Source organism: Sander lucioperca, chromosome 2 (assembly GCF_008315115.2).
Source record: "Sander lucioperca isolate FBNREF2018 chromosome 2, SLUC_FBN_1.2, whole genome shotgun sequence".
In the NCBI taxonomy this organism is placed as follows: domain Eukaryota; kingdom Metazoa; phylum Chordata; class Actinopteri; order Perciformes; family Percidae; genus Sander; species Sander lucioperca.
In genome coordinates this window covers 33,260,960-33,288,574 of record NC_050174.1, presented here as the reverse complement: position 1 = coordinate 33,288,574, position 27,615 = coordinate 33,260,960, and the positions used below count along the sequence as shown (strand labels likewise).

General features: G+C 40.2%; 2 protein-coding genes and 1 long non-coding RNA gene across 4 annotated transcripts in view; 1 reads left to right on the top strand and 2 right to left on the bottom strand.

The window, feature by feature from the left end:
• Positions 1-27,615, top strand: part of LOC116057263 (serpin A3-5-like) — a 93,469-nt gene that overhangs the window by 35,208 nt on the left and 30,646 nt on the right. The window contains exons 1-6 of one of the 2 annotated variants that reach the window (XM_031309652.2): positions 8,219-8,320; positions 9,136-9,724; positions 9,861-9,931; positions 10,221-10,417; positions 10,929-11,076; positions 11,152-11,402. In XM_031309652.2, coding sequence (XP_031165512.1) covers positions 9,142-9,724; positions 9,861-9,931; positions 10,221-10,417; positions 10,929-11,076; positions 11,152-11,343 — 1,191 coding nt within the window. In that variant the 5' untranslated portion in view covers positions 8,219-8,320; positions 9,136-9,141 and the 3' untranslated portion in view covers positions 11,344-11,402. Of the gene's footprint in view, positions 1-8,218; positions 8,321-9,135; positions 9,725-9,860; positions 9,932-10,220; positions 10,418-10,928; positions 11,077-11,151; positions 11,403-27,615 lie in introns of those variants that run through there. The other variant, XM_035999008.1, reaches the window with a different exon arrangement.
• On the bottom strand, positions 1,124-8,846 carry LOC116057282. Its single transcript, XR_004106782.2, has 3 exons — positions 8,698-8,846; positions 7,567-7,572; positions 1,124-1,134 (listed from the first exon to the last, which is right to left on the bottom strand). It is a non-coding gene; the product is annotated as an uncharacterized LOC116057282 (long non-coding RNA).
• On the bottom strand, positions 18,187-20,781 carry LOC116057275. The gene is made up of 4 exons (XM_031309667.2): positions 20,368-20,781; positions 19,949-20,116; positions 19,692-19,787; positions 18,187-18,564 (listed from the first exon to the last, which is right to left on the bottom strand). Exons 1-4 carry the CDS (start codon positions 20,737-20,739, stop codon positions 18,238-18,240), a joined length of 963 nt encoding a protein of 320 aa, XP_031165527.2. The 5' UTR covers positions 20,740-20,781; the 3' UTR covers positions 18,187-18,237.

The window sequence follows — 27,615 nt, the reverse complement described above, 5'->3', positions numbered from 1 at the left end:
TGGTTTGATAAAAAATGTACTTGGACAATGCATGTCCAAAAGATTATAGATAAATGCAAGAAGGCGTTGAATGTGATGAGATGTTTGCGTGGAGAAGAATGGGGAGCAAGTAGACCTCCTTTGAAATCCATTTATACAGGCCTGATGAGATCAGTATTTGAGTATGGGTGTATGGTGTATGGGTCAGCTGCTAAAACATCATTTAATAAGTTAGATGTAATTCAACACCAAGGTTTGAGACTATGATGTGGGGCAATTAAGACCACTCCAGTGGCAGCAGTTCAGGTAGAGATGGGGGAGATGCCTCTCCATCTTAGAAGAGACCAGCTGTCTCTTGTGTACTGGCCAAATTTGAGGGGTCATAGTGAAAAACATATGAGTCAGTCAGTTCTATGGCAATGTCAAGAGAGAGAGAATGACCTAATTAAAAGTTTTGGTTGGACAATAAGACAGAAGGTAATAATGATGGGAATCAGTGCACTGAAAATAAGCCCTACAGTGGTATATCTAGTTGTTCCTCCTTGGCTATTGTCAGAGGGTCCAGTTGACTTAGGCTTATTGGAAGAAAAGGAGGTTAATGAAGTGGATCATTACAGGGTTCAAAGTTACATTTCAAGAAAATATAAAGAAGGAGTCGTTATATACACTGATGCATCTAAGAAGACAGATACGAAAATGGGAATTGCTTATGTTATCCTTCAATTAAACATTGAATCTGCTAAAATAATTAACGATGATTTAGCTGTATACACAACAGAACTGATAGCAATATTGATGGCCTTGATGTGGGTAGAGAGCAATAGACCTAAGCAAGCTGTGATTGCTTCAGACTCCAGCTCAGCTTTGATAAGCCTTAAGAATTTAGGCCTAATTTAATGAGAAGGGAATGACATATTCATTTTTTCTCTCCCGCTTGTGGTCACAGTATTTTAATTGTTCTACAACTGATATATGTACAATTATAGTAAATCGTTTACACCTATTTAGGGTACTTTCAGTATGATACTGCATTCACATTACCCCTTCTACAACATGCAGACTGAGCGTTTTGTTTTAGCCAGCTTGTATAATGTTTTTTGGTTTGTTTTTTGTGTATGAGTGCATGTGTGTCTGCGTGTGTAAGTGTTTGTATGGCTCCCTTGCAAACTGTACACTGACCCCTGCCCCTCTCTCTATTATATACCTGTGACACGTCCTAACAATGCATTCTACTGTTTTATTGCCATTTCTGCACAATGAGTACCGTTAAAGGTTTATATGTTATCCACTTGAACATCAGGAGTCTTCCATCTAAGATTGATCTTTCAAGAGCTTGGCTTGCTTATAATAAACCTAGTGTGATTACAATTTCAGATACATGGTTTAATAGTAATATTTCGGATAATGAAGTGAAACTTGATAATTATGTCTTGTATAGAGCTGATAGAGGCTCTAGAGGAGGAGGAGTGGCTGCATATGTTTTTTTAAATTTGACCTCTGAGCTTGTTATCCCTAATGGAAACCCCAAATATTTGAATATATGAATGTCTCTTTATTAAAATAATTTTTCATGAAAACAAGCAATTGACTATAGGCAATATTTATAGACCTCCAAATGTTTCTTCAGAATCTACAAAATGTATTCTGTCTACCGTTAACTCTTTAGGTCACCAGAATGAGCTTTTAATACTGGGCAACTTTAATAGTAATTGGCTAGATCGTTCTTCCCTTAATGACCGGAACCTATTTTGTAGTATTAACTTGACTCAACTTATAAATGAGCCCACTAGAGTTGATCACAAGTCCAAGTCACCCATCCTGACAGAATAAAATCATGGTTGTTTCAGATTGTCTCAGTGACCACTCCATTATTTTCTGTGTTTGGAAAATCAAGGTACCTTGCCTCCCACCAAGATTCATTACGGTAAGACAATGTAGAAATTTGAATAGTGAGCGTTTTATTCAAGATTTAATTTCCATAAACTGGGACAGGCTTCAGTTAAAACCCTTTGTTGAAGATGCATGGAACTTTTTTATACTGAGTTAACTGATGTAATTAATAGACATGCTCCTTGGAAAACCATTAAGGTAAAGGGTACACACTTACCATGGATTAATGGTGATCTTATCAGTCTTTTTAGACAGAGACAAGGCCTGGGAAATATATCGCTTATCAAAGGACTCTGATGACTTGATTTCATATAAACTCTAACGGAATACATGTACAACCAAAACCAGAAATGTTAAATCTAAGTACTATAAAGACTGTTTAAATAATGATTTTAATAACCCCAAACAGTTTTGGAATAAAATTAACAGTTTAACTAATAAACCCACTAAAAACTAATTTTCTCATATTACACTCAATAATGAAAATCTCACTGATCCTTCTACAATTGCCAATGCTTTTAGTCAGTACTTTTCTTCTATCAGCAGCTCAAAGTCCTCTTTTTCCCTATCCTGAAATCTAACCTCATAACCCTATATGTCATAGTTCCTTCTCCTTTAGCAGAATTCACCCAGCTGATGTCGAGCAGGTCATTTGTGGATTGAGGCCCAGATGGTTTGGAGATTAAGTTTATTAAAATTGCCTCTCATGTTCTTGCTTATCCTATATCTGACTTGTTTAACCTCTCCTTATCCACATGCACAATTCCATCAATTTGGAAATGTGCCAAAGTTACCCCTTTGCATAAAGGTGGCAACCCCTCTGACCTCAATAATTATAGACCCATTTCCATCATCAACAGCATAGCAAAGGTGTTTGAAAAGCTAATTTTTAATCAAATATCCCAATATGTCAATGACTTTCATATCATATCTCCACACCAATCTGGATTCAGACCAAACAACTCTACAACCACTGCTCGTACGAATCTCACCAATGATATATTCTCTTCTTTAGATAATAACATGCCCATTGGTGCAATTTTCATTGATCTGACAAAGGCTTTTGACATGGTTGATCATTATCTCCTCTTTGACAAACTTTTTGCTATTGGCTTCTCTAGATATTCTTTACTATGGTTTAACTCATACCTTCACAATAGACGCCAGTGTGTTTCTTATCCACAAGTTTCCAACGTCCCATGAAACGACCTGGTTTATCTAAAAGCGGACATTGAACCGAGCCAGAGCCTACACGTAGCACATCATAAGGCTTGGGTGCTAGCATCAGTGACAGGTGAAGTACAGACAGCAGGTTGCTCATGTATTGCAGGGCCAGGACGATCTTGTAGTCATGCAGCAGCACTTTTGTGGAAGGTCAGTAAAGTATGGACTATTAGGGGCACAGACATTGTTTATTGTATTGTGATATTAATAATAAATGTTACGTTACTAAACTGTGAGTTGCTACTGTTTGTGCATCTACTATAAATAACAGCACATTTGGAATGTATGAAAACCCACTGTTTTTACTTGTGAATATATGGGGAGGTGTCAGTTGGTGTTGGAGCAGTCAGGCTTGGGAGTGCTGTGTGTATGTGTGAATGTATTTTGTGTTTTGTATTTACTGTTGTTTTAAAAGACCCCCTCGAAAATGAGATGATTCATCTCAAGGGGTTATCCATCCATCTTCGGCCGCTAGACAGGACATATGGTGTGTCTCAAATCGCGCACTTCTGCACTTATACTAACTTTTTGAGTACACTCAAAATGTCACTCGTCGAAGTGTGGTCAATGCAGTGCACTACAAGTACCCGGATGGTGCACTCATAACGCTCAAAAAGTTGAGTGTGGATCGATGGACACTTTCCACACTCAACGGTCGCCATCTTTGCTACGTAGCGGAAGGGGCGGAGCTAACAAAAGTTTAAAAACTTTCGATAATGGCGGCCGAAGACGCGACAGCGACCGAGCATTACAAATGTAAGTTTAAATCATTTTGCTATACTTGTATATATAAGCCACCTGGTTATGTATATTAAGGTCATTTTGCAGTCGGTGATGATTTTTGTACCGCGAATTATAACGTTTATATGTACCGTAATTTGACGTGCTATCAAGCTAGCTTTAGCTAACCTTAGCTAGCTATCTTACAGCGGCACAGTTAAACCAAAGAGTATGAAGTTACTTCTATACCCCTGATGTTCACAAAAAAATGTGTTAAATTGAAATCCGACACAATTGTTAGCTTTATTAGACCTTGGGGTAGATGTTACATAAGTGGCGTGACGAAATTCAAATTGTAAATACTCTAATTACGCCGAAAATGAGGCTATCTAGCCACACTATCGTCCTCACTGTAGAAGATTTAGCGTTAGATGTGTGATCTTGTAAATATAAATTACATATTAGCAGTAATGTTACAGTACGTTAATGCATGTAATGTTGTAACGTATTACCAGTGCTGTTTCTGTCCTGATCTGACTTATATAATCGTTAGGGACAGACGAGGACAAAAGGTCCCTCATTCAGTGGAGGAGGGTGAATGCCTCCAGCTTTACAGGCAAGCGGAATGCTGCCCTGAATGGATATGAGTAAGTAAATGTGTTTAATATCTTCCTATCGTTATATATTGTACTGTGGACCTATACTTTACATTGCTGGCCTCATACAAATTGTATTTTCATTAGGGCGTACATTGAAAGTCGAGGGCTGCAGGACAGGGTTACCCCCCTTTTTTTAAAAAAAAAATGGGAGAACCTGAAACAAAAATACAAGGTTGGTTAACTGTCAGAATAATTGTGAGTTAATCAGCCCTAAGGATGTAAGCATTTAATTTTAGTTTGTTTTGATCTTAAATTGAAGTGTTTTCTGTTTTGTCCGTAGGATCTGAAATGCCCCAGAACTGGGGTCAGCACTGAGGGGGGTGAGGCAACCGCTGCGTCCTGGAAGTGGTATGCTTTGATGGATGAGGCAATTGGGGGCAGGCCGTCTGTAACGCCGCCTGTCCTCATTGCCTCATCATCCCAGGACGTGGCGGTTGTTGAACCCCCCTCAGTGGTGACCCCAGAAAGGGACACAGCCAGGGCTTCCACGGCATCCACTCCAAAACGGAGGCGAGTGGATGTCGTGGAGGCCCTGAAGGAATTAGAAGAGAGGGAGCAGATGTACGAGCAGGAGATGAAGAAGATGGAGGAGAAGGCAAGGGAGAGAGAGGAAGCAAAAGATGAAAGAGAGGAGAGGTGGCACCGTGAGGCAGTGGAGAGAGAGGAACGGCGTTTCGCAGAGATGAGGGAGAGGGATGAGAGAAGAGACAAAGAGATGAGGGAGAGGGAGGAGAGGAGAGACAGGGAGGTAGCCATGAGGGAGGAGCGCTTCCTGTCTTTGCTGGAGAAGCTTGTAAATAAATAAATGTAATTAATAACTATATGATCTGTCTGTTATTACTGTACTCTGAAAGTGTGATGGTTACCCTCCTATATATATATATATATATATATATATATATATATATATATAAATAAAATATGGGGGTGTGATGAACAGTGGCAATAATAATCACAGTAAAGATAATGGAACAGTGACTAGAAATAGATGTAGTAGTTCATGGCACTGCAGGGCGATACAGGATGTAGCAGGACACTGGAGGGCACTGCAGGGTGTAACAGGGCATGCATCAGGACCACGGCATCAGCTGCAATCATGATTTAGGTGCCACCCTAATCCAAGAAAATATGCTGGGCTGAAAAAAAACAAACATAATGACTCCGGGGAGTAAACTCCCCAGAGCTAAGTTAGTAACAACCATTTCTGGGATTGCTTAAATTTTTTTGAACTGATTAGTGAACTGATTAGTGAACTGATTAACAAGAACAACATAAGATTTCACAAAAGAACAAGAACAGCAGAAGAACAAGAACAGCAAAAACAAAACAAAAAAACATTTAAATTGCATAATCGTGGTCTGGTACAACACACGTCATTGCCATCCTGTGCCTGTCCTCTGCTCCACAGATAGCACCTTGAGGGGCTGGTTGTGGACAGTCCCCTGCTTCTCCCTCCACATCATCTTCTGCCTCCAACAGGTCCCCATTGCTCAGGCAGATGTTGTGCAACACTGTGCAGCAGGCAATGACCTCCGGGACATAGAGGACATCCACCTCCAGCGCCTTCAAAAATATGGACCTCCATCTGGTCTTCAGGATACCAAAGGCTCTTTCCACAACACACCTCGCTCTAGACAGGTGACCGTTGAAGCGGACCTGGATTTGGTTTTGTAGAGGCTGCCTGTAGGGAGTCATGAGGGCGATGGGTTGCCTGAGGCAGCGGTAGCCACCATCCCCAATGATGCAGAAACCAGGTGGAGGGTACCTTTGCTGGTAGTACAGGGGGCTGTGTTTTAAAACCCTCGCATCATGAGCCGACCCAGGGAAGCCAATGAAAACGTCGATGAACTTCGCTGTGTGGTCACACACAGCCTGAAATTGAACAGAATAAAAAATCTTCCTGTTCAGGTAACAGGCTGCGTCATCGATGGGGTGCGTCACACGGACATGGCATCCATCAATGCTGCCGACAACCCTGTTGAAGGCCGCTGACCCGGCCAATCGTGCAAAACTTGCACCAACATGAGGCAAGTCCTCCTCTGATGGAAGGTGAACGACCTGGGGGAGGAGAGAGAGGACTTTCCTGCTGGTCTTGTGGACAGCACGGTGCACAGTGGCCCGGGGCATAGCAAAGGCTCTGGCTACAACACGGTAAGAGGTACCGCTGGCGAGCCAAAAGAGGAAGACGAGGGCCTCGATGACAGGTCCCCAGCCATGGTCACACGCCGTGCCGAGGATGGCCATCAGACCGTTAAAGGATCGCCTGGAGAGTCTGAAGTCTACCCTCATGTCGCTTTCCCCATCAAAATACAGGGCCAGCAACGGCACCGTGTTGTTGAGCTGGCAGTACTGCCTGGGGTTGGGAGCCTGTAGAACAATTAACACAGGACCATCTTTTAAAATAAAATTGTATTGAATGTATTTCATGTGGTGTGTTATCTTTAGCGTTGTACTTTGCATGACTGTAGCTAGAATCTATTTAAATGTCTATTGGGTTTCCTATGCCTTTATTGTCACTGTAATTGGCTAGCTAATAGATGAATCATTAAAATTAAACATTCTTATATAAACATAATATGACTATCTATATTAACGTTAGCTAATATCAGTTGGACACAATTTTATTCCTCCACTTTTGCTATAGTAACTCATAATGGTCATTTTGGGGTATTTAAAAAAAAATAAATTAAGAGCAAAGTATGAATATCAACATACCGGTATGTTTTCCGCTAAAAGGAGTTGGATGACACGACGGCGTCGTCGCAATCCTCTCATTCTCGCGAAAAACAGAGGGCAAATACAAGCAACAATAACAACAATAGCATTCATTTTGAAGAACAAAGCAGAAAAATGTAATTTTCGCGGGCGACAATAGGTGGCGGGAATGCTCTGCCCTGGGTACAATTCACATTTTCACAGAAGAAGAACGAGGAGGACTAAAATGTTTTGATCGTCACTTCCGGTAAGTACATAAGACAGTGCGGGATTTGAGACAACACTCCCCTGTCAAATTTTACGCACTACGCAAGTAAGTACATAGTGTACGAAGATTTGAGACACACTAATAGTGTATGAAATAATGCAACTAGCTAACAATCTGCTTAAGTCTGGTATTAGTACCACATTTATATGGGTACCAGCTCATATAGGTGTAGGAGGTAATGAATTGGCAGATAAATGTGCGAAGAAAGCAGCAGAGAAGCCTGATATAGAGGTGGATATTAAATACAGTAAAGCTGAAGTCAAAAGTATAATTAAAGCTAAAATAAATGGAAAATGGCAGTTTTTTTGGGATACTGAACAATCTGGGCGGTGATGGTGCAGTGGATATGATGTATGCCTTTGGTCTGGGAGACCTGGGTTTGATTCCCACTGCAATGCATACACAACATACAGTTGCTCCAGAGGCATGAGACCTCTGACATATATAGCATTTGGATGCATCATATGATAGCATCATTCATCCAAATGCTGACACAAAAGGGATCTGGTGAAATTAGTTTTTTCGTTTTTTGTTTTCTTTTTTGAAGATAACTGGGTTAGTAAAAAGAATTTAAGAAAGTGTAGGTTGGCCTCATGATCCACACTCCAGTCCAGATGGTGGCGGTAATGCTCCAAAAAGCTGGTTCCCAACCGCCATACATAAAAGAAGAAGAAGAAGAAGAAGAAGAAGAAGAAGAAGAAGAAGAAGAAGAAAAAGAAGAAAAAGAAGAAGGAGGAGGAGGAGGCAGGCAGAGGCGTGGTAGTCTACACCTGGTTCACATTAGCTTGATTGACTCTTTGTCCTTTAAAGAGGGCTGGAGATTCAGTTCTGGTGATCTCTCTCTCAATCCTCACATCCAGAAAAGGTTAGTTTTTGAGTTTTGGTTACTTTATTATTCACTTACACACATGCACTCCCTACACCACTGATGATACTAATTGGTATTGCACCAGTTTGGTATTGCTGATTTGCATTGAGTTGTTTCTCTGGTCGGAGAGGTAAGAAGCCTGAATTGTGACTGGTATAATTGTTTGGGAGGTTCACACATCAGTACTTTTAGTGTGTATAGAGCCAGCATATTTCCATGTGTAAATGGGTGAGTTAAGGGTTTATTTCAACCAAACCAGAGTGGTGATTCTTAGAACAGTGAAAGATGAACCAAGATGGCTTTTGGTAGTTTTATTTAGTGTCTGTCCACTTTGAATGAAGTGTTTTACGATGATAAAAGTCCTCATTATTTACATGGAGTTTGGTGATGGTGATTTCGGGAGTGTTTCATGTTGAACTAAAAGGGTCTTACTCTTTAACAAAAGTCTCTCTGTAAGGATCCTTTCCATGATGTAGTCAGACACTTAGAATAATAATCTGATTCTGTCAGCGGCAACGACAGAACTTTTAGTGGATGATAACTGATTTTCCTGTAGGGTTACATTACAGCCAGGTTCACAGCTTCATGGTGCAGTGTTCTCTGTTAATAATGGACCAGTTTCAAAGACTTTGTTTCTATCAGTCACTTAGCTCAAAAAATATCACCCTTTAATCAGATTTCTTTGAGAGTAACTAAACAGCCAACATACTCATCAGATTCACATTATACTAAACCTTCAGAAAATGCATCCAGTACAAAGTCAGTGTCATTAAAACAAACAATGAAGCTGAACTTTTGAACTTTTGTCTTAGTTCACAATGATGATGATGCGTGCAGCCGTGGGTCTCTGGGTCCTAGCAGCGGTGATCTGCGTCAGCAGCGGCGACAGTGTCTCCCTGGTCAACGACGCAAACAAAAAGTTTTCCTTCCGACTCTACAGGAAGTTAGCAGCTGATGCTGACTCGCAGGGAAAGAATATCTTCTTCTCCCCATTTAGTGTGTCGGTCGCCTTGGCTGCATTGTCCGTGGGAGCGCAGGGTGCGACGCACCGTCAGCTTTTCAGTGGTCTGGGTTTCAGCAGCTCCCTCCTGACGCAGACAGATGTGGACCAGGCCTTTCAGACGTTCCTCCATAGCGCCACCAACCCATCTCAGGAGGACGCCAGCGACGGGACCGCCGTGTTTGTGGACAAGTACTTCAAGCCGAAGCCAAAGTTCCTGCAGACCCTGAAGCTGTCGTACTTCGCAGATGGGTTCAATGTGGACTTCAGCAAAGCTACAGAAAGTGCTGATTACATCAATAAATATGTGAAGAAGAAGACCAACAGGAAGATTGACAAGCTGGTGGAAGACCTGGATCCAAACACAGTCATGTATCTCATCAGCTACATCTACTACAAAGGTAAGAAGGTCCTGTGGGATAAGATCTAGTCAGTCTGTAATCTCGTAGTAATGTAAGATCTGTTTACATATTTTAAGGGTAAGTTGAATGTATGAAGCCACAAGTTTTTGTTTTATTTCTGCTCATTGTCTAACAGGAAAGTGGGCGACTCGGTTTGACCCTGAGCTCACCAAGCAGGACGACTTCAACGTGGACAAGAACACCAAGGTTCAGAGTTTCTCTCTTTATTCAGAAAAAGATTTGAGTCCCAGTAATTAACAAGGGCAGAGCTAGACAACGTAAACTTTCGGGGTTCAGCCCAAATCTAGAGCAGGGATCTGTTGAATTAATTTACCAAAGATGTATAAAGCATTTTTCATGCCGTTAACACAATTTGGGAAAATCTGATAGTTGTAACACCCTAATTTTGTTTTTGACATCTGCTGCTTTTTTTTCCCCAACTTTTTTTTTTGCCGTGTTTTTTGACCATCTTCATGTTTAAATTGTCATTGTCCAGGTTCCAGCCGTCATGATGAATCGGGAGGATAATTTCCACATCTATCGCGACCGTGAGCTGAAGACAACGGTCCTTCAGCTCCCCTTCAAAAGCTCCTACTCCATGCTGCTTATGTTGCCTGACGTCATGGCAACGCTGGAGAACGCCATCTCCCCGAACCACGTCACCAAATGGCTGAAGGCTATGGTGACACCCAGGTTGGGAAAATCTTAATTTATGCTTATATGTGGAAGGTCTGACACTGAATAAGGTACACAGCTTTGTCCTGTCCTCCCCCAAGAAAGACCCCATAAGTGGTGTGTTCCAGCATCATTCGGACCTAGATTTAGTTTTCTAGTGGTCGTAGTTCTAATGGGAGCAAAGCAGGAAGTAAGGTGAGGAAGTTTAAGAGCTCCAAATGTCCTGTTAAGGAGGTAGGGGTGGGCCCCAGGAGACCGCGGTTCATGTCCCGTTTGAAAAGGAAACCATTTAATTTGATAGTATTTGTCTGTAGTTGTTCATTGCCTTGTAAGCAAAAAGGTTCTTACTCTTTAACAGGTCTATCTCTGTAGGGATCCTTTCCATAATCTTGTCAGACACTTATAATAATAATAATAATAATAATAATAATAATAATAATAATAATAATAATAATAATAATAATAATAATAATAATAATAATAATAATAATAATCTGAGCCTGTTTGCCTTCCCCCTCCAATGTTTTAGGAGATATGATGTATATATTCCAAAGTTCTCCATCAAGACTTCCTACAACCTGAACGATGTGCTGTCAGAAATGGGAATGACAGACATGTTTGATGATCGTGCAAATTTCAGACGCATTTCAGAGGTGCAAGGACTGGTAGTCTCACAAGTAAGTAAACGGAGCATATGTTATTTCACACATTCCATTTGTCTGTCGTCTCACTTACTCTGCGTTGCACCGCAGGTTGGGCACCAAGCTACGCTGGTCGTGGATGAAGCCGGAGCCACCGCTGCAGCTGCCACAATCATACGCGAATCTGCCCACCTGGCCCCTGTCCCTGTGTTGAAGTTCAATCGTCCATTCATGGTCATCATCGCTGAACGTAACACGGAGAAAATCCTCTTCTTGGGAAAGATTATCAAGCCAACCATCTGATGGATCATGACTTTGTTTGCTCGAGCACAGCTGTTGCATCTTCATATAAAGAATTCAGAGAAACTTTTGTTTTGTCTCTTGCTTTATTGAGAGTGTAAGCTGTTTTTTATATAATCTTTGAAGGTAAAATAATTTAGGGATAAAATATGATCAACTTCCATAAGCATTTGATATTCATATATAGCGGCTCAGATTTTTAAAAAACAGCTCAACCGTGAACACCCGCTTTTTGAACCACTCTGGTTCTGGCAGTACCACTTAATACAGGATAGTGTACTCACGGAGTCAAAAAGGCTGCCTGGTTGAGGGTGGGGGGGGGAGCATGGCTGTCATCAAGTTGTCTTGTATAGCAAACAAGTGACAAGGCTTTAAGTTAAAGCTGCATTTTGTACAGTGTGCAACTTGTGTTATAGTGGAATGTGGCTAAATCAGAAAATTATAAATGTTTTATTTCTGCTGCCCAAGGTAACTTAGCCTACTTTGGTTGGATCATGACCTAAACCGTGTGTCACTGTCACGAGCCAAAGCATTAAGAGATTGTAGTAGTAACCAACTTAGATTAGACTGCTCTTTGTATTTATCTTTTTATCCACGATGTTTCATTTCCGGGATTGGTCAGGTGCTGCCGGAAATTCGGCCGGATGTCACTCCTTTTAAACTGGATGTACGTAACTTTCCTCTTTTGTCTTGGTGTTCTAAACTAAATACTAGGGCTGTCAATCAATTAAAAAATTTTAATCTAATTACATACTCTGATTAATTAATGGTGCCAGAACAGTAAACGGTGATGGTGACATTAAAGACCGGCTTGTTTATTGCTAAGGCCATATGGTAAAAATGAAATGAGTTAATGTATAACAACTTATTTCACTAGTAAATTGCTGTTGAACGACAAAAACAACCACCAGATGGGAAAAGGACATTTACAATAACTTCAAACGCACCACGAGGCTGTAGTTTACCAGTTTAATTGAACGCACCGTCTGTGTTTTTCCGACAGCAGCTGCAGATTGTTACATCCCGCTGTTGAATCATGTACACATTCAAGAGTCTACAGTCAAACTTTACACCGTACAATGTAGCGTTAGCTGTCAGCATTTTAACAGTGTTTAATCCAGCTACTAGCTAGCGGTAGGCTAACGTTAGCTGCGTGCAGCGGTGTTTGTGTTGCCTGTATGGTCTGTTTTCAGAGCATCAGAGAGAAGTGCAGACATATCAGTGGCATCAGATTTCGGTAGCCAGAGTTGGCAGGAAGAAGATTTTAATTTTTTTAATAAAGTAAATGTTCTAATTAATGATCCAGGCAGCACATTCTCGTCTCCCTCCTTCATTTTACGGTGGCTAGAACGGCCCCGGGTCAAACGTCAATATGGAATTGATTAATCTGCGTTATTTTTTCTCAGATTAATTAATCGAAAGTAATGCATTATTTTGACAGCCCTACTAAATACATTTATGAGGACTATGGTTAAAGTGGCTATATGTAACTTTTAGTTTGTGTTGATTTCAACGATCTGGACAAAAGCAGTAGTGTTTTTACCACACTTGCTGTCTTAAAGGTTTAAGAGTTAGCGTTACGGGGAGGTCATATTGCACCGTCTACCTGCCGAAAATCATTCTGTGACTTGGCGGGAAAAATCTGACCCGGGCAGAGGCATTAATAAAAACTATATAAAACTAGAACTGCAAGCAGTTATGACGGGGCCCAAGCCACCCACGCCATTCGCTCCTGACGCCCCAGGGAGCGCACAAAAGCGGAACCCGAAACCGGGCGGCAGGGAGGCAAACATCGGTAAATATCGAGAGGCGTGAGCCGCGACGTCTGTGGTACGTTGCCGTTGCAAACGTAGCGGTCAACAGTTCAGCTCCACGCATATACAGACTGCCTTTAACAATGATATACGGATAGGATTGGAGATGAAAAGTTCAACTGACACGTTACCGCGATCAGTTTCGTGGGAAATTAAGAATCAATGCCACTGACATAACCAATCACACTATGACAGACTCTCCACTTAGCACCAACTGCAACGTTTAATTGTAAATGAATGTAGCCTACTGGCAGTCTTACACACGTGCACTGTAAACCCCAATAAGTTCATAGTACTCAAAACTTTTGCAGAAACTGATTACATAGTAACTTTTGAGGTAAGTAACTTAATTTTTTTAAGTAAGATTTTTTTTAAAGTTACAATCTAATCAAACTTAAACATTTAAATTTTATGTTTTATTTTTTTAAGTGCACCGTGCTTAAAAATTTTGTTTAACATATGCCCAATTTTAGTATCTCCATACTTAATTATTTTGATCCAATGATACTTAATTAAATAGAAATCTACTAACTCAAAAAATATACTTGTGTATAACCCACAAGCTAATGAAATTTACAAGTTAAAACTACAAAAAAAATAACTTCAGCTGTACATTTTCTTTTTTCTTTTATTCAGTTTTAAAATTGTTTTATACAAAACATGTCAGACCATCAACAGCAGTCATTTTTTAAAACTCTGTTCTAGCAAAGAGGTGTCTAACCATGTACCATGATGCGCTAAGTGACTCATGTCACATACTAGTTTCACCACCTACCCAATAGCTGTAAGTGTGTTAACCAGTGAAATTACCTGGTGAAGTATTTAGTTGGAATGAAAACATACATAGACAGCACAATTAAACACCTCTGCTCTAGCTACAAATATAACATCTAACAATATATCATCTAACATCTTGTTAAACTCATTTAGTGTTTGGTTGTGCATTTTTCTGTGTGTGTGTGTCTGTATGGGACTGTGATTGTGTGTGAACATATGTATCTCTACATATCAAACAGGAACAAGATAATCAGGAACTGAGCATCTTAAAGTGCTTAATATAAAAAGTATGGCCTGATTTCTTAAAACAGCATTAGTAACAGCCATGACCATCAAAGTGCAAATGAAATAAAAAAAATATTTAAAAAAAGTAAATAAATAAACAATAAACGTATCAAAACACGTGTTGGGTACACGTAGGGGTACAGATCAGATTATTGGCATATTATCAAAGATGTTTATCAATATTAATAAAGTTATGAATATGGTTATTAATAACTTTATCAAATCAACAAACAATCAAAACGGGGCACCACCCTGAAACTTCAGGGGCCAATATTGAACTGTGGAATAGTCTCATTTGTTAGTGGAAGGGTGAAATCCGAGCACTGACCTGTGTTTAACCAGCAATTAATACAATAATACACAAATAATCACAAACAACTGCTAATTAAAGTATAGTAGAATTTATTAACTTCAAAATTATCAATGGCCAATCAATAATCCTTTGATTAATTAAAACCAATATACGTTTCTTTTAAGTACAACAAAACAAAGCAAAAACAAAACAGCATGTGGGAGACCCTCTGTGTGTGTGTGTGTGTGTGTGTGTGTGTGTGTGTGTGTGTGTGTGCGTGTGTGTGTGCGTGTCTGTGTGTGTGTGTGTGTGTGTGTGTGAGAGAGTGAGTGTGAAAGAGTAGGGGGTGACGAGGTGTAGTCTAGCCAAAGACTACAAAAATGGCTACTCTTGTGAGCTGCACAAAACTGTTTCACCCCAAGAGGGCGGTATTGATAGGCTAGGCCTAAGATTAGCCGTTAGCTCATTCAGGCTAAGCTATGTGCTACCAACAATAGGCTAGCTGCTAAGCTAACGTGTCTGCACACGTGTGGTTGACAAGAGGGTCAAGGTCAAGGAGTCTTTATTATCCCCGAGGGGCAATTCGTTGTGCAGCAATAGAATGCAACATAAACAACACATAAGCCATACAAACAACAGACACTATCAATAGAGGGCACAAAAAATACATACTACACAGAAGTCCTAATTTCACAATGAATTATTAACAAAGCCTATAGCAGCGGGGACAAAGGAGTTTTTGTGTCTGTTTGTCCTGCATTTAGGCAGACAGAATCTGCGGCCAGACGGCAACAACATGAAGTAGCTGTTCAGGGGGGGGCTTATATCAGACAAGACTGACTGGGCCTTCTTCAAGGTCTTTGACTCATATAGCGATTTTAAGTCAGTCAGGGTGTTGTCGGAAATTTTGCCACACACTTTAGTTATGTATTGCAGCCTGTTTTTGTTTTTAAGAGTGAGGGACCCAAACCAGCTCACAAAGGCAAAAGAAAGAATAGTTTCAATAAAACAACAATAAAACATCCTCATAAAAGTCTTATCAACATTAAAATTGCGAAGTTTACGATAAAAAAACATGCGCTGGTGTGACTTTTTACATACAGCGTCAACTTGAGGCTCGAAGGTGAGTTTGTCATCTATTATAATACCAAGGTATTTGTATTGCTTCACTACTTCGATAGCCTGATCGTTAATAAGGGTGGGAGAGAGGGTGGGGGGATTCTTCCTAAAGTCAATCAGCATTTCTTTAGTTTTTTCCGCGTTAATGTTCATAAAAGACTATTTGCACCACTCTGTAAAATCATTTAAGGTAGCGCCATACTCGGGGTCGCTGTGCGTCAGCAGCGACACTATTACCGAGTCTTACCGAACCGAACTTAATGATATGACGCCTGGTGTGTTGGCTTTTGCATTCATTTGTATATAAAATAAATAAGATCGCGGAGAGGACACAGCCCCGGGGGGAACCAGTGGAGGAAAAGAGAACATCGGATAAGGTGCTATTCACTCTCACGCGTTGAGACCTGTCAGTTAAAAAGTTCATCAGCCAACAAATGAGACTAGGATCGATATTAAAAGTATTCTTTAAGATCCCTGCTAAAATATGTGGTTGAATGCAATTAAAGGCTGAAGAAAAATCAATGAAAAGCAGCCGCACAAAGCTCTTTGCACCCTCAAGATGGGTATAGATCAAGTTAAAAAGAGTACATGCTGCATCTTCCACTCCCCGTTTTGGTCTGTAAGTGAATTGAAGCGGGTCTAGTAGATCTTGTACAGAGTTCAAAAGTTTGTCTTTCACGATCTTCTCTAACGTCTTCATAATAAGGGACGTGAGTGCCACAGGCCTGAAGTCGTTAAAAGACTCTGGAGCCTTATTTTTAGGTACCGGAACAATAATTGAGTCTTTCCAAAGATTGGGAACGGTGTGGAGGTGTAAGGACATTTTGAAGATAAAACAAAAAATGTCTACCAGCTGTTCAGCGCAATTCTTTAATATACGGCCTCCAATGCCGTCCGGGCCAGGACTTTTCCTTTCTTTAACACCTCTGAAGAGTGTCAGGACCTTATGTCTGTTAACCTGGACATTGCTCTGCCCAGGGGCAATGTTATTAAAGACTGACAACTCCTCACTAAAGTAATAAGTATTAAAACGATTATAGAAAGTGTTCAGTTCATTTGAGAGGGCACGGTCTGACATGCCATTGAGGGAAATCGGACACTTCTTAGACTGCATCCCCATCATGGCTTTCACACCTTCCCATGCAGGATGTGAGTTGCCTGTGCTCAGCATGTTCTCAACTTTGTCCTTATAGTTAAATTTTGCAAGCTTAAGTTAAGAGGGACACACAGGAGCGCAGAACTGTGGAGCGGTCTGCAGTTTATGTGACTCGCTGGTTGGCCAGCTGTTCACCTTAGCGCGTGTGTGTAACTAGCTATGTGTTCATATATGTGTGTGTGAGGGAAAGGTTAGAGAAGTAGGAAAGAAAGATATATATATATATATATATATATACTTGGATCTAACAGTACCTAAAACTCCTCAGCAGTGGGAGAAGCAGAAAGTAGCATTTACAGCCTGAACAAGCTAGCTACATATTCAACACAACATATCAACAATGCACCGTGATCAGAGTACATTCACAGAATAGATTTGACTCAGCGGTCACAATCCTAGATTAATACATTACACGCGCAGCAGTAGCGCTGTATTAATCAGATCACATTAATGGTAACACAAAGTAGCAGCAATAGCAAATTACTCATTAATAAAACACACTATTTATCTCTGCCCAGACGTAAGCCTTCTTACTGTGTGTTCAGTCCGTTTGTCCGTAGGTTTCCACGAAAGAAACGGGGGTCCGTGTCTACTCGTCAGCAGTTCAGAGGAAGCTCTCCTTCCAAAAAGAGCAGAAGGAAGAGAGCTAGAGTCGACTTGAGAAGAAAAACGTGTCCGATTTCCTTCTAGAGAACGTGTTGTTCTCTCTGCAGTTTTGAAACACGATGTGTGTTACAGGATCCAGTGGTGTTCTTCCAGAACACCGAGAGATAAATCCACTTTCTGGCGAAAGTGGAAGTTTTGGCACAAGCTTGCGTGCTTCCTGCAGCAACGGGGTTGCTATGAAAGATGAAGATTTTGGTGTCTAAGCCAGTTTTATAGTCTCAGGCCCCATGCTGTGTTTGGGGTCCACTGGTCCAATGGGAATGCTGGACCTCCTGGTGTTTCGGCCATTTTGTGCAGTAACACCTAGGTGCGACTTTTAGGCTGCAAGGTCTGCATGCAGGCTGTTGTTAGAAAATGGGTGATGAACCATCTTTCCGGAGGAGACCTGGATCGGAATTTTCCAAGTAGGCCTTCTTTGTCTCAGGCCCATTGTCTCTGAGCACATGTTGGCTGGAAATCCTTTGTTTGACAAGATAATGTTTAACTCACTCCTGGACGGTCCCAACACACGTAATCAAGACATCAAATATATCCTGTTTGTAAAAACCTATAAAAACAAAATATAAAAAAGGCACATCTCACATCATTTTAGGATTCAGAGCACCAAGTTGGTGTACAACCGATAAGTATAAACAACAGCAACTACGTTAGATTTGGTGGGAAAGACATAATTTGCCAAATGTAAACAGTTTCAAATGCGTTGAACACCATGTTCAACAACATACTATAAAGTTACCATACTGGGAACCCCAAAAACACATCAACATGTAAACAACTCTTAAGTTAGCCTACTCTTTCATTAACAGGTCAGTTTTGAGACTCAGTAGGCAGGGTTTAAGTGGTTTACCATCATCAAGACCCATTAGGATTTTCTGGATGAATGTAAAAGTGTGAATGAGTTTCTTGGGATAGTCCAAATGCAATGCGTACATCAACACAAACAACAATGCAAATGCATCAGCCAAGTTAGGGATATCACTTATCACAACATCATCTTCGACAACAATAGAAATGCTTGCAGGACTGAAATGAACTGGATCTGCAGTGTCCTCTGTGACTGCTGTGACAAGAGCAACAGGAGTGTCAATGATGCCTGTCTCATCTGACTCCTCCACCTGAAAGACACAGAGAGGGTGCAACGGTTAGGTTAACTTGAAGAAACACAACAACTGCATCTACACTCACTGGCCACTTCATCAGGTGCATGTGTGTAACCCAATTCAATCCAATACAACAGCTCTCCTTAAAATTCTACATTTATGAATTTTATACATTTTCAGTTTTTGTTGACATTGTCAGAAAGGTGATAATTCTTCTTTATATTTATTACTGAGGTTGTAATATGTGGTGGTGGCATAGTGGGGTGAATTATATTGAATGGTGTTCATAATATTTTGCCCCTTTCTTGTATGTTAATGCAGTGGACAAAATATTAGCAAACCCATTCAATAATACATCGTCACCCACTATGACCTCAATAATAAACATAGTAGAATTTTCAGCTTTCCGACAATGTCAACAAAAACTGAAAATATATAAACTTTATAGATGTAGAATTTATATCAGAGTTGTAATGGATTGAATTATATTGCACAGGTGTACCTAATGAAAAGGCCATTGAGTGTATATTACAGGTGATTACTCAACAGGTAAGTACAGTATATAGTAGGTATATCTCAAGTAACTATTCTACAGGCCAACAACCCACAGGTAGGAATACAGGTAAGCATTTTACAGCTGTCTATTCTACAGCCCATCATAAAAGAAGTAAGTGTAGCAGTATTTTACATTTTAATATCATACAGGTTGTTATTTAATAGGTAAGTGTACCGAGGTAGGTATTTTACAGCTGAGTATTCAACAGGCTATTAATATGCAGGTAGGTATTAGATAGTGGGTGCTGTATTGTGATATGTAATGTACAGCATCTCATAAAAGGTATTTTTAAGTAATTTTTACAGAGAGAGAGTGAGTGTGTGTGTTATTTTATGAGAGGTTAAGCCAAAAGGTCAATCAAGTGATTAGCCTTCTCCAGGTCTGGGTAAAGTAAGGCCAGGGCTTTGTGAGGCTTTTACATATATGTGTGTATGCTTATATGCACATACTGTATATCCATGTGCATAAGTACAGTCCATTTACCATTACAATGACACCTACACACAAGGTTTACTAAAGGGTAACTAGATATAGCTAAGTGGCTGCTAGAGATACTAATAGTTCTGTGAATATACTGAATACTTACATTCCAAGTCTTGAAGAACTGTGGGTCCTCCTCACGCAGGTATACCAGGAGGGCACGAAGGGCTACAGTACGCTTCATATTGACATCGCGCACTTCCTGGAAGAACAAGCAAAAATGAATATAACAGATTTCATTCTTCTTTCAGTATGGATGTGCTGACCAAATTTCATGGCATTTGGCAGTGTTAGACAGACAATGACACCCTGAGGCCCTGCTGTCCAGTGGGACCTGAAGCTCAAAGTTCATCTTTAACTCACCTGGAGATCATAAATCTTTAAGATGTCACGCAGCGCCTCTGATATCTTTCCGGTTCGTGCCGCCTTCTGCCTATACAAGGCCACCAGTCCAGGTGTATGTTGGTCAAGCACAGCATAGAACTGGTTCCGTAGGTTGACGTTTGTGATGCGTTGGAACTCAGCACAAAGCTACAAAAACAAAAAAACAAAAAAATAATTATATAAAAAGACTAATACTTGATTTGCAACAGAAAACACATTTGTGATGCAACATGTTCCGTTAAAATACATTGTTGAGCAACGTGGTCACATGCAAAGTGATAGTTCTTACCCACAGTGAATAGTGGCATTTGCTGTTCCATTTGAATGTGATCCATATTCAAAATTTGGCATAGAAATGTGTGAAGAGTGGCAGAAAAGAGAAAAAGTCTGTGTTTTACCTGTGATTCAATCCGAAGAGCCGGCCATTTCCCCAAGAAGTCCTTCACCTGTGGGTTTTCCTGAATTATCTCCTGGCGACGAAGGGCAAAGGTCTTCTGCATTAGCATTTCTATCAAGCGTAGGTTTTGCTGACTCTTCTGAACTTCGTCCATAATCTGCAGTCTCATTTCTTCCAAACTGGCCTGACTTTCTCCCTTGGGAAAGTTTGGAAGGAAGTTCACTTCAGCTCGTCTGGCTCTTTTTATGTTGGAGTGCGGGTGCTCTTTGTCAGGGTTATTTTTGCTCCTTTTACCTGCGTTGACAGACACCTCCAAACATCCAGATCTTGACAGCTTGCCACGATAATCCCCCATCTTAAATTTCAGGCTCATTTTCCATCCATACCATCCACTCACACTTCCAGGCTCTTTAAGACAAGGATGAGCTGTAACAAGATCATCATTGTCACTTGGGTAAGGTTTGAAGTTGTACATCACTGCAGCCATGTTCTCCAAGATGTTGTGCTTTTGGGATCTGGTTAATTTCAGTGTCTTTCCAGAAGTTGCAAATGCACTGTTTCCCTCTTCAAGCACATGCTCCACTTCATAAGAAAAAGTTGGCACAGGGAAGATGTCAGGCCAGGACTTCTGACGCTGGCTTATAGGCACAAGAGGAAGGATGTCTGTATCAGAAGATGCACATGAGCTGGTATCACTTTCTGATCTGATAATTTTCAATGTTGCCTTCTCTGGTAACTCTTGAATATCAACTAGACAGCTGAGTTGTCCACCAAAGTCAGGATCCTCATAATACAAGGTAAACTCAAAGTCCAGTCTTGGCTTGGCTTTTTCTTGCAGTATGTTGATTAGCTCTTTCACCGACTCTGGTCGCTCAGTCAAAGTTACCTTTATAGCAACATCTGTGGCAACATAAACACACAGCAGAAATTTTGGGGTTGCTGCCATCTTCTGAGGGACAAATCTATGTATGAAAATTGACATGGAAAAATAAGCAGATTTAGTAGTGCATACAAAAATGTAACAGTTAATTATCACCCTTTACATACTGGAAGTTTACCCTTGTGTTAAAATATGATTCAAGATCTACTACTTAGCATTTTTTTAAATCACAAGATGTAAATGTACTTTCAGTGCAGTATGAATCGTTTGGGCGTCAACAGCAATTTTCCTTCTACACTGTATGCAGAGAGGGGTGAGTTGTCATTGAGCTCTGATACACTGTGGACAGTTACATTGCCTGGGTAAAGTTCATATGATCTCAGGTGTTCAACGTAGTGTGATTTGTGTCCTTGGCAAAGAAAAGTGACATCATTGTAAACAAGGAGGATCTGCTGAATTTTGCTAAACTGAGGCAGTCCACCCTCCTGCCCCACAGACACAAACATCCCAACATCATAATCAGTACCATCAATAATGATTTTTGATGCACTGTAAAAAAAGATTAGTTGACTCAACTTCACTAAGTCAAGTCATCTTGTTGCTTTGACTGAGTTAATTTGAGTCAACTTATAGTGTCAAGTTTATTACACTTCAAAACTTGAGTTGATGCAAAATGCAGTCTGTTGACTCAACTTCCTGTATCAAGTAAGTTGGACTTGAAAATATTATTTGAGATAACTTTAAGAGATGTTGGTTACATTTATTTTATCAAGTTCCTACAACTGTGAATCAAGCAGGCTCAACATGGAATACATAATTGATACAACTCGCAATTTGTTGACTCAACTTTCTGTATCAAGTAATGTGGACTGGAAAACATGACTTAAGAGAACTAAAAAATATGTTGGTTTAACTTATTTTATCAAGTGAGGGCAACATTATTATTGTTTTCTCGTGCTCTATTGCCAAGTTACTTAAGTTTACAGAAATTGCTAGATTTAAAAAATGTAAGCAAACTAATATCTACAAAGAATCTACATGAGAATTGGCCAGTCAAACTTAAATATTAACACATGAAAAAATCGCTGAAAAGACAATTCAATAAGGACCTTTATTAAAATCCCAACAAGTCCAACTTCAACTAGCCTTGCTTCAAAATAAGTGTCAATGGATGTCGAGACGTCAAAAAAAGACCTTCCTTGGGACATGTTAAAAAATTAGCCTTTACACCCTCAAATACACTTTTGCTTCTGGCTGCTCACAAACTGAAATTACACTGTCCCACACATAAATAATAATAATACATAAAAATAAGAGCACCCTTCCTTTGGGGAAAAACAATAACTCTCTGAGTTCAACTGAGTCCATTCTGAGTTAATGTTCAGAGTTGCTGCAGTAAATTGCAGAAAGATTCGTAAAAACAAAACAAAAAATGTATCTTTGAGAAACTTGCTCAAAATGTTGAAAATGAAAACATTCTAACTTTACTGAAATGTCCACTCTTCTCCACAATTTATCTGTAACATCACATGGATTAATGTTAATACCTTTGAAATAAGTCAGAACATGAAAACAAGGTGGGGTGACCCACAGAAGGGCAATACATTTCATCCCCTCTTACTAAATAGTGTAAAAATGAGAATTCTTCCTCTGGGACATGCAGACAAAAAAAGCTTTCACACCCTCTTAAACATCCATGCTCTTCCAACTCTTTCAGCGCTGGTCAAAAACTGAAATTACAATGTGTCCCGCTTGTAAGAAAGAAAGAAAGAAAAAAAAAAAAAAGCATTCTTCCTTTTGAGGGGGAAAAAAAACAACTCTAAATGCCTTGATCAACATCTACATCTTGATCCATTCTAATGAATGTTCAGCATTGTTGCAGTTAAATGCAGCAAGATATACATACAAAATTGTATCTCTCTCTGAGAAACTTGCTCAAATGTCAGCCTGAAAATTAACACGTTCAAACATTACCGAAATCTCCACTCTGTTCATGTTTGCTCTACAACATAAAATACAAATGAGTGTCTGCAAGAGACATTTCCTCCACAGAGAGCAATAGAGATCTGTTAGAACATGAAAACAAAAAAAAAAACTGTTGTGACCCACAGAAGGGCTTTACATTTATTTTCCTCTTACTACACAGTGGACAAATGGCAAAAAAATTAGAACACTTCCTCAGGGCCAAATGCAGAAACATCCTCCTGAGCCATCCCTCTAACTGAGCAGCTTATTCTTTAGAGAGTGGACCCTGGGCGTGCACATCTCAGACCCGATTCCCATGAACAGGCGCTGAATCACCTCAAAAGTATATTTCATGTCTTTTGGATAGTCAAGGTTCAGCATGTACAGCAGGCCCATCAGGTTCACAAAAGTGTTGGGTACATCACCGAGATGACGCATGACAATCTTTTCCTCGATGACGATGGCAACATTGTTGTAGGAAACTGGAAGGGGCTCCTTCACGTCTTCAACGACCAAAAGGATTCCAATCACCATTCCCTTGATGACGTCGTCCCCAGGATCTGTTGGCTTCATGCAAAAACAAACAAAAAACAAAAAGGTGCCTGTGCTTTAGACATGTTTTGCTATGTAGTGTATCCACACAGAGGATGCCTGAAATGATATGTGTAACCATGCCCATTGTGAACTAGTTTTTGTATCATTGAACAACATTTTGCTGCTTACCTCACATCTCTTCATCAATGTAGAAGGATTTTCCTTCATGTACCATGGCAGTCCCTGCAAAGCTGCTGCTCTCTTCCTTTGGTTTGATGCCTGCAAAAACATAATATGTGAATTCAGTTGATATCAGAACTCTGATTTTTGTCAACCCTCAAATGACGGAAACTGAGCTTTCAGTTCAAAGAGGTAACTTAACCTCTGACCTTCTCACAGGCAGGTTTTTTTCAACAAACCCAGATTTCTCTCCATCTCCTCCATCTTACTGAGCCATTTTCTTATTCATTCAGTCTGTATCAAAGTGCCTAGCCAAGCACATTAATTAGAGGAGGTTTACTGTCATAATCTACATCCTGGTCCCTCTCCTCAGTGGGGTTGCACAATTAATGTGGACCACAACTACAACAAAGATGCACTTACATCCTTGTCGAGACTCTCCATTAAGGATGTCATTTCTTGAACTTCCTCGAAGCGCTTCAACCGAAATAACTGCAGAAGTTTATGCAGATGGCTGTCCAGACCCTCATAGAACTTATTGATGTCCATTGACATGAGCCTGGTGAATTCCTTGACGATCTATGTGGAGAAGTAACATTACAGTTTTAGTTCAAGTTAAAAGTCACCTAAATTTTCACATTTCAGCACTACAACTGACATGTTGTCAGACATGTGACGTACAGCGGAGACCTGTCTCAAGGTGCATATTTCATTAATATTAACTTCAACCTCAACGATCTGTGTCCTCAGACTGGCAGATTGGCTTGTGTGACAGGTTATTGAGTTGTATTAATGTTTACATCAGACTGATATGTCAGTGCTTTATGTTGTCATGATAATTCATACATGCTAATTAACAAGACTGTAAGTTTAACAAATCAGTATGTACTACTATGATTAAAGTAGTTAAATAAAAATATGTAATTCATATCAGTTCAAGCATTATTTAATATCATAATATATAGGAGTGGCCTACAGGAAAGATAAATGTATGTTTAATGTGTCAAATATTGTGTTAGTCATAACAGAGCAAGTTATTGCTTGCATCTGTTGATTAAAAAAGATGAAATATTTCCATGTTTGTATACTCTGGGGTGTTTTTACTGTTATCAAAGCGTTATATAAATGTGTTACTTAAACAATTTTTAATTTTACTCCCAAATATTTCACTTTAGGAGCACATGTGCTCAATGGGAGGAATATTAGCATAGAGCCCTGCAATATACACAATATAACATTACTACTTTGCTATGGCTAAGAAAAACTGTACACATTTTACCTGTCTTTCAGTAAAAAGGGCAGGCCATCTGACTCTCATTTCGGCCAACGATCTCCTGTCTTCTCAGTGCGTATGTGGCATTCATTGCATCATCGATGTAGGCCAGGTTTGGGGTTGTTTTTCTCATCTCCTGGACCATCTTTTCTCTATCTTCTTCAAGACTTCTGCTGTCTCTTCCCTGGGGGAGATCTGGAAGAAAATTTGTTTCAGACCTTCTAGGTTTCTTCACTTTGTTTCTCTTCCCTCGCGTGTCCCCATCACCCCTTTTCTCAGAATTAACCTCCAGTTCTCGGCAGCCGACACCTTTCAATTTCTGTCTGTAATTGCCCATCTTGAACTTTATACTGTGTTTCCATCCATACCATCCAGATGCAGAGCCAGGTTCTGTAAGGCAAGGGTGTTTTTCAACAAGTGCCTTGGCTACACATCCAAAATGTTCAAGTGTAGGGTAGGTCATGAATGAATATATTGTTTCAGCAAGTTTGAGCAGAATCTCAGACTTCATGTCCCTTGAAATGGATAGAAGTGCTCCACTTTCTCTAAAAGCACCATTGCCCTGCCTGAGCCTCAGCTCAACATTATATGAGAAGGTGGGAATGGGAAAATGAGCTGGCCATTGCTGTGAACGCCGACCTGCAAAGCAATCTGTTTGGCTGCTCAATGAAGAGGATGTCGTCGGAGATGATGAATGAGCTGAAGAGGATGCTGCCGGAGATGATGGTACAGCAGAGCTAAAAGTGTCCAAACTTGAGTCTGAAGAGACAGGGCAGAAAACGACTTGCAATGTCACCTTGTCCTTTCGTAGATCGTGAACACACGTGAGGTTACAGAAGTCTTTGAAATCCTCATCTTCATATTGAAGGTCAAATGAAGAGCGTAACTGCAGTTTGTTTTTCAACACCAGTTTCAGGCCGTCAACCGAATCTGGAACAGAGTCCAAGCGGAGCTTTCTAATGTACTGTGCTGAAATGATCACACGCAACAGCATCTTCTTGCGATTGCAAACTCTCAGGACTTCTCTGGTGATGAAGAAAAAAATGAATGTAAGAAAAGACAAAATGAACAATAAAGAAACATTAATAAACATGAACATTCATACACATTTTATTCTGTTTAAAATCTGTTTTTACGTTTATAGACATACTGCATATGTTTTTCAGAGGAAGGAGAGGAACACGCCATTTAAAGTAAAATAACAGCTCAACTATACCTTAATGAAGCAAAAAAAAGTTTTGATGTCACCATCAGTTTGCCTGCTTTTGTGTATGGATACAGGGGTTGATATCCATTTAGTTCGTGTAATTCCACAATCACCAGTTCAGAAGACTGTTTTTTCATCAACTCATAACTCCGCAGGTGCTCCATGTACCATGCATGATATGGTTCTATGAAGAAAGACACTTTGCTGGACACAACTACAATTTTAACCAGCTTCCCAAAGTCAGGCAGGCCACTGGTGTGCCCCATGGACAGAAACATACCCTCTGAATACTTTGTGCCATAAAGGCAGGCATGGGTTGCAAGAGACACAAGACTTATGTTTCCATATTTCAGCTCTACAGCCCGCCTCATGGAGTGCTCGAGTGCATCAGGTGAAACAAATGCAGTGTGTCCAACTTCCAGATCAGGTCTGAAAAGACTTGGCAAGTCTAGATGGTAAGCTAAAGTAAGCTGGTGTTTTGTTGATAGAGTGAGCAAGATGTTTCTGAAATTGTGAGAATCATGCACCACCCTTTTAAAAAAGCTGTGCTTAGCTTCAAATCTAATGGTCCAGAAATCAACCAGGGGACCAAATCTCCGAATCAGTTCGGGATAATGTTCCAAGAAGTGGTGCTTGGGCAGGAGGTGGAAATCAGGAAACACCTCTTTTAATAAGCAGCTGTGATCGGAGATTTTACACTCCAAGTATGCCAATGTCTCTTCTGAAAAATGTACACTAGCTAGAAGCTCTACTATTTCTTTCAAATCTAATAGAATCCCCCAAGTTTTGTCATCTTCTAGTATAATGTGACCGATCATCAGAGGCAGAAGTCTCAATAGTGTCCAGTTTTCGTGGCAATTCCCACCAATAGATTTATTCGATGCAAAAGACTTTGAAATTTGAAATCTCCTGTCTTCTCAGTGCGTATGTGGCATTCATTGCATCATCGATGTAGGCCAGGTTTGGGGTTGTTTTTCTCATCTCCTGGACCATCTTTTCTCTATCTTCTTCAAGACTTCTGCTGTCTCTTCCCTGGGGGAGATCTGGAAGAAAATTTGTTTCAGACCTTCTAGGTTTCTTCACTTTGTTTCTCTTCCCTCGCGTGTCCCCATCACCCCTTTTCTCAGAATTAACCTCCAGTTCTCGGCAGCCGACACCTTTCAATTTCTGTCTGTAATTGCCCATCTTGAACTTTATACTGTGTTTCCAT

Excerpts from the sequence above, each read along its gene's own strand:
- LOC116057275 (XM_031309667.2), bottom strand. The coding sequence starts at position 20,739 with ATGAGCCTGAAATTTAAGATGGGGGATTATCGTGGCAAGCTGTCAAGA. Across the intron at positions 19,788-19,948 it reads TAAAGATTTATGATCTCCAG|GAAGTGCGCGATGTCAATAT; the intron begins GTGAGTTAAAGA and ends TTGTTCTTCCAG. Across the intron at positions 18,565-19,691 it reads AGTTCTTCAAGACTTGGAAT|GTGGAGGAGTCAGATGAGAC; the intron begins GTAAGTATTCAG and ends TGTGTCTTTCAG.